At 43.3% G+C, this 15,928-nt stretch overlaps 1 protein-coding gene across 1 annotated transcript in view; it reads left to right on the top strand.

The window, feature by feature from the left end:
- TARS1 (threonyl-tRNA synthetase 1) overlaps window positions 1-15,928 on the top strand; it is a 271,600-nt gene that overhangs the window by 208,867 nt on the left and 46,805 nt on the right. The window contains exons 15-17 of the mRNA XM_085630784.1: window positions 7,573-7,673; window positions 9,234-9,338; window positions 10,915-10,987. Of these exons, the coding sequence (XP_085486910.1) occupies window positions 7,573-7,673; window positions 9,234-9,338; window positions 10,915-10,987 (279 nt within the window). The remainder of the gene's footprint in view (window positions 1-7,572; window positions 7,674-9,233; window positions 9,339-10,914; window positions 10,988-15,928) is intronic.

Consider the following 15,928-nt stretch of genomic DNA (forward strand, 5'->3'; position numbering starts at 1 on the left):
GCCCACATCTGCCACTACTGTTACCCCCACCGAACAGTCCACATCAATTGATACATTATTGGCTAACGCCCTTACTATGGTTACTAACGAGATTGCTGATACCGAACGCAGGATGTCCTTCGGATTCCCTACTACTATCCTGCCATGTTCTCAGTCTCCTAACGTTTTACCTACCTTGGGTCTCCCTCTCTCCCCTACAGTAACGATCATCAAACCATCAGCTCAAGCTGATACTGTAACTCCCATTATTGACATAACCAGTTTGGTGACTGTACCTGTAACTGACCGATTAGTGGAACCCGCACTAGATAAAACACCATGTTCCAACACAACAACAAGGGAGAAACGTAAGAGAGGACCAGTGAAATGTACTATAAACAAAAGGAAACAACCAAGACACTGTAGAACTCAACCGACCCCACAAAGTCTATGGAACAAAAACAAAGGAAATGACTGTGAAATAGTGATATCAGGTACCATTGAGGACTTATCATCGCAACTCTCACCATTGGATGAAGGAACGGGAAGACTCACTGTCTCTATTTGTAGACCAGAGTCCTCAGCCCTGGATAAAGGTACTTGTGGGGTCCCTATATCATGTGATGAGAGTACTGACAATTCGGTCAGTACCCAGACTGAGTCCATCGACGGAAATTTCCAACCCAAAGTCAATGGCAATTTGATAGAAACCATTGTCGATACCATTTTTAAGCAAGTCGAAATTCAAATAGCTAAACAATTTAATGCTGTTTTTAAGAGACTGGACAAAATTGAAAACCTTGTCAAAAAAGAGGAAATTAAAAGGAAAGGCATCATTAGTGTGGATGCAGCCCGGGGTGAAAAAATTATGAGCAAGTTAGAATCACTATGTAATGGTCTGAGGGAGGGGGGTTTGGCCGCTGCTGATGATCCCGGCCATAGTAACACCAAAAGCTCAACAGCTGTCAAAGCCGTCTCATCTAGCAGCATTTTAGCTAATACCCCACCCGCACTGACCATGGGCCCTAACCATGACTCTTTTGGATTAGCAGGAAGAGCTTCAACTAATATTGTGAGCCCGGATGCTAACCTCACTATCACTCCATCAGTAACCCTAAAAGATAGGACAGGTAACACTTCAGATAGTGTAAGCATAAGCAGAGGTGCGTTAGTAAGAAATAGTACCACTAATAATTTAGGGCCATCACTTCACTTACCCCCAGAAGCCTGCCCATATGTTCTAGTGTTAGCAGGCGTACCAGCCCTTAAAGAAAACCAAAGTGAGTCATGGCCACAACTGCATAACAAATGCATTGATTGGCTGACTAAACATAAAGGGGCAAGATGGAACATATCAAATGAGATTATATCAACCCGCCGGGTAAATTGGGTGGGCCCACATCATAAAAATATTAGTGGGGACTGTATAGTGATCAACTTCCGACACCCGAGCTCTGTAAGATTCTTTATAGACACACATAACAGCTATGCCAGCACATCTACTGCCTTAACTCTTCACCCACTGGGCCACTTTTATAGGCCCCCACACAGAATATTTCAAACGGCCTCCAATACCATTCCTTTATCCAATAGATTTTCTGTTCTATCCGAATTAGGAAGCCTAGATTGACCACTACTAACATCCCCTATAAAACTTGATAAGGTTATCAGCACAATGCCTTTGGAAATGGCAAAAGCCATAAATACTTATAAGCCCTGCCCAGATGGATTAATTCCACCCCATGTAGCACGCCCCGATTCTCCCATTGCCCTTCTTTCTCCCACCACTATTCCACTAACTGATACTTTTAGTGTCATTAGTTGGAATATTGCTGGGCTTTCAAGTAAGATGAAAATTAAAGAATGGGTTACCTGGATAAGTAACTTTGATGTGGTAATGTTGCAGGAAACGTGGTGCACATGCGCCCAATTACTTGAGGTTTTTTTTTGCCACAATCTTGCTGCTTTGCCCTCTGTTTCGGGGCGTCCAAGTGGTGGTTTATCCATCTGGGCAAAAATCTCCAAGGATGTGAAAATTGAACCTTTACATGTGGTCAGCAAATATATGATAGCCGTGAAATATGTTGCAAGGTTAAAAATTTGTCTCATAAACTTTTATAATAATGATTTTATTAACCATCCAAATCCTACCCTTTTAGAATTGTTCAATTTTATTGATGAAGTTGCAAATGGAGAAAAGTTTGGCCAATTTGATGGTATCTGTGTCGGCGGAGATTTTAATGCTCATATTCATTATACATCCCCGCCGTGTAGACGTGGTGCTGAATTATTGGATTTATTGCATAGTAGGGATTTAGACGATGTAATGAGCCATAGTGGAACCCCTGAGGGAATTGAGCCGGCGCCTACTTATATTGGCCGTGGTAGTTCAACTACAATTGATTATATGTTTATCTCTTCCCTCCTTAGTGAAGTGTTACTCAGATCCGAGGTTGTCAGTAGTTCATATAGTGATCATCTGCCCATAGTATTTCAACTTAAATCTATTAAAAAACCTATAGGCCCACATGAGACAGGAGCCCAAAATATTACCGTCTCCACAGACGGGCTCAGGATTGTCTGGAGAGGGATCGATAACCAAGAGATCCTATCTACTGTGATTAGGAATAATCCTCTGTTGATCTCTAACTGTTTAGCATTTGGTGGCCCTGATATAATTAAGTCTTTCTGTGATTTATGCATAGCTATAAAAAGGGCAATATCCAGACCGTCAAAAGAACATAATGTAACTAACCAGAGATGGTTCGATACTAACTGTTCAAGGGCCAATAGAGAACTTAGAAAGGCCTTGGCAGCTAAACCCAGAGATGTGTCCCTTGTCAGTTCACTACGCTCTAAATACAAACACGCACTAAAAGTTAGAACTGAGGAGCTTTTAATAAGTCACTGGGATAATCTCACGAAATCTGCTGCCTTAAAAGATTCAACTGGGTTTTGGAGAGATGTAAAGAACTTGAGAGCCCTGGGAAGTAACATCACCCCGATCAATTGCAATATCACAGGAGACTCATGGGTCACCCACTTCTCAAAACTTTATGCGGAAGTTGGAGATCCCACTGAGGATAATTTCCCCGACAGTACCATAGTCATAACATTAGAGGAGGTGGAGGAAGCCATTGCAAATAGTGCTGGTAATAAGGCACCAGGCCCGGATGGCTTGTCTATTGACCAGATAAAATCCAATACAAGCTTCTGGGCCCCCTTACTCTGTAACCTTTTTAACAATCTGAGTAAGAAATCCATCCCCCCGACATGGTCCAGCAGTACCATCGTACCTATTTTTAAAAAGGGAAATAGGTTGGACCCGGGGTGCTATCGACCAATATCATTGATCGATAATACCCTGAAGGTCCTTGGTAGGGTCCTATTTAATAAAATTAGCACATGGGCAGATGAAAATTCTATTATCCACCGTTGCCAGCTAGGCTTTAGGAGCAAACTTGGCACGGTGGAACAATGTCTGAACCTCAACCTTATAATGGCTAAATACACAAGAGCCAAACAATCCCCTCTGTACTTTGGGTTTATGGACCTAAGCTCAGCATTTGATTTTGTAAACCGCTCTCGCTTATGGTCCATTCTTTTAAATTACGGTTTAGATGAACCACTAGTCCACTTTTTGGCCAATCTCCATTGCAACTTGAAGGCCCGCGTCCGAATAAATCATGAAGGCGAGGTCTCAAATGAAATTTTAATAGGCAAGGGGGTGAGACAGGGCTGCGTTCTGGCCCCCTTGCTTTTTATACTATACATCAATGAATTAACCCATTCTTTATGTAACTTGACAAAAGACGTTCCCATCATTGATAAGAAACCAATCCCGGCGTTACTCTACGCGGATGATGCGGTACTTATGGGCCGCACTCCGAATGCCCTGCGTACTTTAATATCGGGATTCGTTGATTACATGTCTGATTTAGGTCTGTGCACTAATTTTAGTAAATCCTTTATAATGACCTGCGGCCCTAAAAATTATAAAATCCCAAAGATTGTGATAGGTCAAAACTCCTTAAAAAGCACTTGCACTTTCCCATATTTGGGCCTGCTATTTTCTAATAGCGGCTCGTGGCAACCCCACGTTGCAATGGGGAGAAATAAACTCTCCAAATCGATTAATTCTGTTACCTCTCTCCGTCAACCGCGCCAGGCGGACGTGGTTTCCAGTTTACTACAAATCTATCGGACCCAATGCCTCCCAACTGGCACATATGGTGCTGAAGTCTGGGGGTTCACGAACTGTTCCGAATTACAGAGAGAAGAGAACAGATTTTGCCGGAAAATCTTGGGGGGAGTCATTAGTGCACCAACCACTGTATGCCATAACGAATTAAAACTACACTATGTTGAGGATTTTATAAGAGCCAGACCCGCATTGTTTTGGCTAAGGGTCTGGAAAAACCCGGCAGCCTCCCTGTCCCGTGAGATCATCATGGATTGCCTGAATAGCGAGAATGTCGGTTTAATTCCATGGATTAATGCAGTAGAAAAGAGCCTCGTGAGTGTCAACTATGGTCACCTTTTCACACACCCCGATCAGATCGATGGCTCCCACAAAAATCTGGTGAGAAGGGCACTCTATCAGCATTTCCACAAAGAGAGGGAAAGAGTAGATTCCGCGAAATATTCTACAATTAATTACTTACAAATTCAGGAATCATCCCCCGAATTCCCGATGCTACCACAGCCCTATTTACGTAAAAAACTGGGCAGGTGGAATAGGACCTTACTATTCAGATTTAGGGACCGGAGTATTGTAAATCTCATCTGCTTTCCACTGGGTTACGTTAAAAATCTGGAAAAATTAAATTGCCCTTGTGACCATGGTGGAACCCAGAGTATGTTACATTTTATTTTTGGCTGTGGTTTCTACAAGAAATTTACAAGGCATTATTTAATCCCCTACTGTAGGAAATACGACATGACCGATCACAATTATGCTTATAGACACTTTTTAATGCTGGGATCAGATGAATTGATTTTTAGAGTCAGTAATTTTCTTAATGCTATTGTACGTTCACGCAGGTCTTTGGGAATTGATTAATTTTATACTGAGATATGCATTTTCTTACATTTTAATACACGACTTGCACTAACCTAATGCAATGTAATGTATTTGTCTTGTTTTCATAATATTGAAAGTTATCCTTTCTCTGTGTACCGCCATATATCGTATTTAAGGTGGTTTTGTGCATTGCACAGCAAAAACGGTCATTTGAGTTTTCATTGTTGTTTTTATAAATTATATTTGAAAATGATGAATTGTGGCCCAAAACTGTAGTATTATACGTGTATTTTAACAATTTATTTTGTGCTTTTATGGATGGTTTTTGAAATCCGAATAAAGTCTATTTGAATTGAATTGAGGTTGTATATCTGACTTACCCAGACTAGGAATTTAGTCCTTACTTAGACAGGGGGCAAACCTTTGCCATCTATAGACCTAATTTCTAACATATATGTATAATCACTGAAAAAAACAAAGGTTACAGGGATGTTATTGTTAGTCTCCCATTTCACTCATACAAAGCCAGAGAAATTCAGCATTTATAGTTACCTGAGCTAACTATAACTTGCGTCCCCCGCAATGCTCTGCTTATGACCCCACATATTACATCACTCATGACATGGTCAGTGATGACATCATCCCATGAGTGCAAGTCGTTTGTAAATGTTCCTGAGACTTAAAGATGTATAGAAAGTTACAGAATAGGTTAAATTACAGTTTTTTCTGTACTAATAATTAACCATACCTATTTCTAACATATCTCATCTGAGTGGCTGTGTAACTGTCTGTATCAGTGTGTCAGTGGGTGTCTTGAGTGGCTGTATGGGTGTGTGAGTGGCAATATGGATGTGTTAGTGGGTATGTAAGTAGCTGTACGGGTGGCTGAGTGGCTGTATGGGTGAGTTAGTGGCTGTGTTCATGACTGCGTAGGTGTGTGAGTGGGTGTGAGTGACTGTGAGTGACTGTGGGTGACTGAGTTGCTGTGAGAGTGTGTATGGGTGAGGGAGTGGGTGTGTGAGTGACTGGAGAATGGGTGTGAGTAGCTGTTTGAGCCTGTGTATAGGTTAGTGGATGGAAGTGGCAGTATTGGAGAGTGAATATGCGAGTAGCTGTAAGGGTAAGTGGGTATGTGAGTGGTTGTATGATTGAGTAAATGGGTATGTAAATGCCTCTGTGGGTGTGAGTGGTTGTGTGGGTGAGAGTGGCTATGTGAGTGAGTAGCTGTGTGAGTTTCTGTAAGGGTGATTGAGTGGGTGTGTGAATGGCTGTAAGGGTTTATGATTGGGTGTGTAAGTGTCTGTATGACTGTGTAAGGGGCTGTATTGGTGAGTGAGTGGGCACATGATTGGCTGTATGGGTGTGTTAGTGGGTATGTGAGTGGCAATATGAGTATTCAGTCGCTAATGGAGCAACAATATTTAATCAGGCTCCATTTTTTTCTGTGTTTGTAGATATTTAGCATTGCCGTGATTTTTATGTTTTTTATTTGCATGCATTGAACGCTTGAGGACAGTTTAAGGACCTGTGATCTCCATGCTTTACAATCCCCATTCAAGTGTTCACAGTCAAACCATTGCTGTCATAGCATATAGTTGCTGTGAATGCCAGAAGGGTGCAGTGCATCTCTAGCATTGGATCTTTCTGAGATCCAAATGCTGGGTTCAATCATTTCCCTAGGTCACTATCGCAGAACATTTCCAATTAGTAGCCTCTATTTATCAGCTAGAACTGAACCTAAAGTATTCCACGTGAGATGACCGGCGCTAGCAAAAACAAATATAAAAACTACAGTCACCATCTTGGTTCTTATTCTGTGCAGCTGTGACATAGCTTCAATTAATTTACATTCGCTGAGAAAACAAATGTTGACACTTATCATGTTGAAATTTTACAGTTGCTTTCTCTTTCTTTTATGTCCATTTTTCCTTTTCAAGAAGGGTTCTTTCAAATACTCATTTAGTAGCAGAAACAGTAACTAAGGACAGAAGTGTTGTACACATTCTCTATCACATATGACCATGATCATTGCACATGTGAAAGTTTTATAGATGACTTTCATTTGGGTATGCATCAACTTACTAGCAGCTATCACTCATATCACTCATAGATACTCCCAATTTCGCCACTGTTATTTTATGTTAGATAGCTGTGTGACTTCTTCATCTTAGGCATTTAAACTAAGCTCACTCCTTTGCAAGAGTTTGAAATGGGGTTGCTTGTGTTTGAGGGAAAATTCACTCTGGATAGTGGACTCTTTTTATGTTTGTCAAGCTGATGTAGGGCATGTTATTAAGGCTTTGTGAGAATCCCTCAACACGGATGTGAGCATTTCCTGATATTAAGTAAGATGTTTAATTTACAGCTCAGATTCCTCCAAAGGATTAGTCTTCAATTATCTTATGTTCAGCCTCCAACTATTGCCCATTTTCCTTTTTTCTCCCATTGTCTCCTGTTATCCTGACTGCATAGTGGTAAGGTAAATTTGTTGAGGCTATCTGGTGGCATTTCATGGTTTCTTTCTGTTTAATTGCGTGTGATAATTCTATTTCTCCTTCTCCTCGTTTCAGATTGACATTCAGATTAAGGACGCAATTGGCCGGTACCACCAGTGTGCCACAATTCAACTAGATTTTCAGCTTCCTATCCGGTTCAATCTTACTTATGTCAGGTAGGAAAGCTTCTGATCTTTGGAAAAAGATTCAGTTCAGAAAAAGCTCACAATTATGCCTAAACGTTATTTGTGATGCCTGTGCTTGTATCTGTTTACATTTAATAAATTGTTTAAAAAAATTACAGAACACACACCCACACCCCCACCACCACCACCACCACCACCACCACCACCACCACCACCACAATAGTAGGAAACCTTTAGAAGACTTGAAAACTTGTAATGTTGGCTATGTGTATAGTTCATCACAATGGAGTATACAAACCACCACCATGAAAGTCTGCCTGCCTGATTTAAATGTGGGTGACTTTAGGTTTGACTATGGCAATGATTACTAAGTCACTGCTATAGCCAAACCTCCCTGACGGAGTTAGGGTTGTTGGAGAAATGGCTACACGCCCGTCTGCCTAATCAGGATTGAGCATACATGTAGTAATTTTTCTACTGTCAGTCACCATCAGGCAAATCATGGCGGCGGGGGACAGTAAAAACCAAATAGTGCTTCCTCCGCCATGGAAGGTGACTCCCATGGTGAGGGAGCATTACATTTTTATTTTAAAAAAGAAAATCCCAGAGCAGGATTTTCTTTTTCAAAATAAAAAAGAATAATTTTTGGTGTAGGGCAGCGGAGTACCAGCCAACGCTTTATAAATAACCTCCTGCTTGGCAGTCATTTATAAATATGTGGCGGGTGGTCTGTCTGGTCCTTCCACTAGAGTCCACAAGATGGCCATAGACTTCAAAGACACTCAAAAAGTCGGATTATGCTCCGTTCAGACATCACAGCCTACTATTAAATTTTTTACCAGGGCATCTGAGAACCCCAGCAGGCCTTCAGCCTACCCTCTAGTAAACTCCAGTAAACCCTTATGCACATCTAGTCGTTGGGCCCTTAACACCTCCATCTTTCCCTTAAAATCCATGGATGTGCTCTGAAACCATACGAATCCCCCACCTAATTTAATCCTTGAACTCTTTTTTGTTAACCGTCAGAGATGTCTTCCATCAGATTGCAGACCTTCCCCTCAATCCTGCAGGTCCTCGGTGCACTTTCAGAAACAACCAGTATGCATTCAGAGAGCGGCATCCACTCTTCAAGTGCCCTCAATTGGCCCTTAGGCATCCTTTCAGCTGAACCTTATACATTTGGTTCACAACATATCAAAAATTTGTTGGTTTCAGAAACTCCACAGAAGTGGTCTCACGAGCAGGTGCTCCTTCCCATCCCAGTTACTCCACTGCTCTCTTCCAATATGACCGTTACTAAATGTAGCTGCTGCATCTCTTGATTGTTAGCTGTATGAATAAAATTACTTGTTTTTCGTTACTTAATATGTTAACTTCATATTAAAATCAATTTACATGTTCTGCACAGGAGCACTCGGTTTCTTCATTTTAGTGAAGGGTATCTTAATTTCTGATTTGGATTTAACGTGTTGTGTCCTACGTTTTCAACAATGATCTTTTTTGTAAATCCACACTGTGTACTGCAAGCCTGGATGATGTGTTATCAAGTAGTTTGTTAAGTTACGTTCTGCATGTTTTTGTTTGTTGCAGCCCTGAAAGTGAGGACAAGAAACGGCCTGTTATTATTCACCGTGCCATCCTTGGATCTGTGGAGCGAATGATGGCTATATTGACTGAAAACTATGCAGGCAAATGGTAAGCACATTATCTTCCTTCATTGTCAACATGCAAGTGTTATTTGGCTGGCATTTCCTTCTTAAAACTGAGGTTTGCCATTTGGTACTAAAGAGGTTAGTTCTCGTGTAGGCACTGAGTCACTTAACATCTCAATGCAGTGGATTTCATGACACCTGCCCTCTCCCTCCTCATACTTCCTATACCACTGTTTGTTCTTTCATGCAACTCTATCTTCGTAAATCACTGTTTCCACCCTTTATCTTCTCCAGGCTTCACCTAGACTTCTACCCTTACACTTTAGCCTTTCTGTAGTGCTGCTGGCACTCCCCCAGTCCCCACTACACTAAGTTTTTCCTAAACCTATACTTCCACAATCTCCTTGCAGGCTTCCTCCTAGCCTTCTTATACACTATACGGTCTCCCCCAAACCTCCGCTTTTCCTAAACCTCTCCTGCCTCTTTTTTCCTGCAGGATTCAACTCTGCCTTCCTATTTTCAGGTTTCCTCACTCCTACAATTTAGCCTTGCCAAACCTCTTTTTCCTGTCTGCTGGAAGGCTTTACCTCCTCCTTCTTACACCTCTGCTTGATCATTAGCTGGTACACAGCCTTGCTGTACCAGGGTTCACTGTCTCCTAGCACTACAGCCATATTTGTTTACTGACCCCAAGTGGTAGGTTGATTTTGAATCTGTTTTCTCAGGGTAGCCTATAATAATGTTAAGCACTATAAGCTTCAGAATCTTTGTTCCTTTTATCATGATCTATACAGTTCTCCCGTTCTTGCCATGCTGTGTGCGGTTTTGTTTTCTGGCAATTGTCACTTGATGGAACATCAACAGGATTGTGAGTAGTCTAACACGACTGCCCAGGATGTTTTTCCTTTTGAATGTTCAGTACAGTTACAACCACCCATACCAGCCCTAGGTCCAAAGTATTTTCCTGGCTGTGAATGTCTAAAGGTATTTTACCAGCCCCCCACATGAAGGTGCTGAGTATAGGATTGTGTGTGGAATTTCTAATTCTTTTTCTGTAAGTATGCACTAATGTTACTTTTAATGCATAGCGTTATATATGATATATGCAGCTCTCACTTTCAAATGGTAATACAGTCTGTGCCTAGTTTCTACATCACTAAATCATTCTTGCGTATTTGCCAATTTATTGTGAGGATAAGGTATTTTCAGAAAATCCAGTCTTCAAAGAATGTGCTTCTTTCTTTTGAGGGGCTGGTCAGTTAGAAAGGCATTTGACCTATAAAAAGGCACTAGTTAAGTAGAAACAAAATGTTTTTCCAGGACATTCTTGAGCTTGTTTAGCTTCGATTTACGTTTGTTCTGCTAAGCAATAGCACAGGCATCTTTAGGCAGTTCTGCTGTCATATTTTTATCAGAGACTATTTCCTTCCTTCATTCAAAATAAAATAATTAAATGTTGTTGAATACCTTTTCTGTAACACTGAACCCTGGTGACTGGTAGGTTTTGATGTACTCCTGATGTATGTTCACACTCAGGGTATTGTATAGTTTTTTTTTGTGCCCGATTTAATTCATGCATAATTTAACTGCTATTTTTTAAATATTTTTTTGGGCTGAAGGCCACTGTGGCTGTCTCCTCAGCAAGTAATGGTGGTACCAGTTGGACCAACATGTGATGAATACGCTCAGAAGGTAATCCTTCCACCCAACTGTATTGTTTTATTTGGCTGAAAGTGGGCTCATTGGGTATAAAGTCAATTATGTACACCCTGTTGTAGGACTGTTTGAAGGGTACAAAACAAGGGCCTTGCAGCCCAAATCTATTCTTGATTCAGCTGCAAGTTATTCTTCCAGTAAGTAGCTCTGTCTAGAAATAGTCTTCAAAGTTATGTTTTGGTTGTTGACCATAGGCAATGCTAGTATAACTCAATAGGACTCCAACTGTAAGCCTATGTATCTGCCATCCTCAGATGTTTTTCTCACTGGTGTTTTGGGAAGTGAAACAGAGCTGCTATTGAGAGTCGCCCTTGATGATCTTGCCAATATTGATGGCTACTGAGCATGCAGGAAGCCTCCACCAGCTACAAATAAAACTGCACTTAACACTGGCATTGTAAAATCGAGTATAGGAAAGTAAATATTTTTTCCCGGTCACCCCCATTTTTGAATGATGCTGGTGGTTACTGACTCTGAAAGTGCCCCGGGTTCTGCTAACTAGGGCCAGTGCTCTGTCCTCTAAAGGTATATGGTAATTGTTATTTTTGTTATAATTCTTATTGGAAAATACAACCTACCTGTAAGTGCCTAGTATACAGTAGGGCATGTAGATTTAGAGACCCCAGCTGACTTAATGTCCTCAAGTGTGCACTGCTGTGGTGTCTGGTGTTATTGTAAAGCCAGGCCTCCCTTGCAGGCTGGTTTTAAAATAAACTATGTCCAAATTAAAGTCCAAAACTACCTTTTTATGACTTATAGGTCAAGCCTAAGGTCTGCCCTAAGTCTGATAAGAGTCGGGTGCATTGTTATAAAAAGCTGGGACAAAGTCATTTTTCCCTATTGTAGTGTTGCTAGCCCCTTAGGCTAACATGGGAAGTGTTAGACCTGGCACCATTGGCGTGAGTCTCCCTTCCATTTCTTGCTGTTGCCTCTGATGTTTTTGGATGCTTTGGGCACTGTGCCACTGCTATCCAGTGCCACAGTGCAAGTGCTCCCTATGTTAAATTTATGTATTAATTAGTGACTCCATGATTGGCTTGTTTGGTTTACTTGTCAGACCCTAGTACACTGTACTGCGTGTGCCCAGGGCTTGTAAATCAAATGCTGCTGGTGGGCTTGTAGCCCTGATTGTGCCACCCACCGGCTTGTAAAGTGTGGGCCTGCCATTGCAGAGCCTATGTGCAGCCTGGTACTGCCATGTTGACTTGGTAAGTGCACCAATTTACCAGTCCCTAAGCATTTCCTTTTCCACATATCAGACACCCCTAAGGTAGGCCTAAGGCAGGGTGGGACATGCCCCGATGTGTGTGGCATGTCCTAATAGTGAATTACAGCCATTTTCATTTTTCACTATTGCAAGGCTACCTGCTCCCTTAGGCCAGCATGGGCAGTTGCATTATAACAATTTATAATCCTAGCTGACCCAGGGAACATGGTAGAATTTGAGTTTAATATGCCTGAACTCAGAATGATAACATACATCTTTTAGTGAAGTTCATTTTAACATTCTGTGTTTGAAAATACCACTTTTAGAAAGTAGCTATTTTCTTTCCTAACTATCCAAGCCTGCCTCTGCTAGATTGTGTTTTCCATGTCTGGTTTCTGAGTGACATGGGCTGAGGGGGTCCAGGAGACAGGGTGAGTCAGCACAAAGCTGACTAGACCGATCTGATTGAGGAGTGGTGGGAGGAGTAGCACCTGGGCCAGAATAGAGCTGTGCCTGCCTTCCACAATGCTCGCTCTACCTCCTGAGGTGTGTCTGAGGACCCTGGCCCACACTGACAAAGGAAGAAGGTGTACACTGGCAGAATGCACCCAGAACTGGTTTGGACTAGGTACAGACACTCTCTGCCTTCAGAGACAAAGGATTTTGGTGTATAGCCCCAGAACTTAAGATCACTTCTGGGAATTAGGACGAACCTTTGCTGAGGAGAAGAACCTGGAAGCGACAGGAGGAGACTACCCCTGTACTGTGTGTTTGGGGGTTGGCCTGCAGTGGTTGCTTCATTGCCAAAGAAAGGAGAAGAGGATTGAGTGTGCTTTTCATTAACTTGAAGAAGAATCTCCAAGGGCTTGAGCTTTCCTCCTGCCTGAAGTCTCCGGGATACAAGACTTCATCAACCAGCCCCCCCTGAATTCCCTTGCTGGGAATTGAAGTGCCTGCTGTTGTGCTGGACCTTCTGAGAGACTGTATGTTGCTGGGAGCTGGAAGCGCAACTCAACGATGAGAAGCGTGTCGCCGCCGCAGCAGTTGCCATCGCATCGCCAAGGAAGCGTGCTGTCGCCATCGCCTCTCCGAAGTGCGTTGCATCACCGGAGAAGCGTGCCGCCGCCACAGAGGTCGCCACTGCACCACCGGAGAAGCGTGTCGCAGGGCTTGTCGCGGCTCCAAAGATCATCACGCATCACATCAACGTTGTTGCATCGTAACCAAGACGCCATTTTGTCGCATCGCACCAGAGAGAAGTATCGCATCGAGCCGCCATCCTGTCGCATCGTACCAGAGAGCAGTAAGAAACCGACGCATCACCTCCCCACACAGAAAGGAACCGAGCATCAACTCCTCTGCGCAGCAGTAAGGAACCGATGCATCCACTCCCCTGAGTGTAAGGAACCGACGCATCACCTTCCCTGCAACCCTTTTGTTTGCTTTGCGTTATGCATCCAAGGTACTTTGAGACTAAAGTGTTGCAATTACAATCTTGAAAAATGAGCTATTTCCTACCATTTTAAAGTCTATTTTTGAGTACAGTATAGTGGATTTTTGTCTTTTGGTCTTGTGTTAAGTCTATATAAAAATACTTATTTTTATAATGCAACCTGTGTGGTGTCCATCTGTAGTGTTGTCACTTGATTACTGTATGTGTTCAGAAATGCTTCACACACTGCCTCTGAGATAAGCCTGTCTGCTAGTGCCAAGCTACCAAGGGGGTGAGCAGGGGTTATTTTAGGAGTGTAGCCCCTTACCCTGACTAGACGCAAGGGTTCCTATTTGGACAAAGGTGCAAGCCATTGCCAACTAGAGTCCCCAAATCTAACATTGGTGGCAGCGGTGGGATTTGGACTTGCATTTGTGACTCATATACAGTGATTGGTGTAGACTACTAGTGAGTGCAGACCATAACGCAACAACACGCATTTTGGTAGAGTTTTTTTCCTTGGAACTTCTTGTCTATATTTGATTCTTGAGAACTGCCAGGCTTTTCTACCATGAGTAAGCCAACATCCATAGCATATGTAGACATTGAGTTAGAAGAAAAGAGAATTGATGCTTACACTGTGCCTAATCTCAAATCTTTGTGCAAGGAATGTAAAATCTCTGTGAAAGGCCTCACCAGGAAAGAAGAATAGAAAAAGGCGCATAGGGCCTGGTTCGAATCTAGGAATGTCAGTGAGCATCCTGAGGAGCCAGTGGTGGAGGCAGAGGATTTAGATGGTCAGCTTGAGAGGCCAGTGGGCCCAACCGGGGAGAAAGTACCTTCCAGGGTGGGCAGCAGTGTTTCTTCCAAGGGTCTGTCCCCTGGAGAGCTGGAGGACAGAGAGAGGGAGAGGGTGCACAAGTTGGAACTAGCTAGGCTCAAAATGGATGGTCAGTAAGACCTAGAGATCAAGAAAATAGAGCTTGGGATGGAGTAGTAATGAAGAAGTTAGCCTTAGAGGAAAAGAAAATGCATTTTGGACATGAGAGAGTGTTCAGGGGGTTGGAAATCGAGGCCAAAAGTTGGAGGTTCCTCCCTCTGGTGGCAGCGCACCGCCAGTGCCTGTAGAAGCAAGAGCCTACATCCCCAAGGAAGTAGTTAAAGATTTCCACAAGGATAAGGATATTGGTCAATGGTTTAGGGCTTATGAATCTGCAGTGTTGGCCCACCGGGTCCCTGAGAAGGATTGGGGAGTGGGGTTGTGGGGCCGCTTTGTTAGTGATGGGATTTACCTACAGAGGAGCAGGTGTCCTATGCCCACATGAAGGGAGCCCTAATGTCCAGATATGGTTTGACCCCAGAGTTAAACAGACAAAGGTTTAATAATTGCAGAAAACTGGAGTCTACCACTTGGGTGGAATATATGCCTTTCTTTTGCAGGAGGCGGACCGCTGGGTGAGCACCCAGGTCCAAGAGGGTCATGTGGAATACTTAGCTAAAGGTGAGCAGAAGAGTGGGGGGGCACAATGGTAAACAGGGAGTTCCAGAAAGGGCTCCAAAGTAATCCCCAAGGGAAGGGTTCCCAGCTTCCCCCTGAGAAGAAGGCAGGGGCCCGACTGATAAGCCTGTTCACAGGGGGCCCAAGACCTGTTTTTAATGTGGTCTAGTGGGCCACTGTTCTTATGATGCTAGATGTCCCTTGTATGGGACGACAGCACCCACTGGTGCATCACCCTGTGCAGATGACTAGTGTAGCCCTGGAGGAGGAGATGGGTGCCCAAGGTGGGTGGGGTCCCGCAGAGATGTCCCTAGTCTCTTTAGGAGACTGTGAGGTGGTACCCAGGAACCAGCTGCCTGATAACACTAATAAGTACAGGCAGTGAGTGTTCATCAATGTCCATAGGGTGGAAGCTCTTAGAGAAACCGGATCCAGTGTGACAGCTGTCAGTTGTCGGCTGGTGTCTGAAGAGCAGGTAATCCCAATGCATTTTACCCAGTTGTTGCCGCTGACAACACAGAGAGCCACTGCAAGGTGGCTCAGGTTCCCTTTGAGTGGGGGGGTGGTCTCCGGAACTCTTCAAGTAGCTTTGAGCCCAGCCATGACTGTTGATTGTCTGTTGGGTAACGATCTGGAGAGCTCCCCTAGGGCAAAGGTGGAGCGAAGTGCTTATTTAGAGATGTTGGGTTTGCCTGAGTGGGCCTGCGTGACCACTCGGTCTATGGCAGCCAGTAAGGGTGCTCAAGAGGACCTGGAGCCTGAAAGAGTGGCCCAGGTGCC

This window comes from Triturus cristatus, chromosome 2_1 (assembly GCF_964204655.1).
Source record: "Triturus cristatus chromosome 2_1, aTriCri1.1, whole genome shotgun sequence".
Taxonomy (NCBI): Eukaryota; Metazoa; Chordata; class Amphibia; order Caudata; family Salamandridae; genus Triturus; species Triturus cristatus.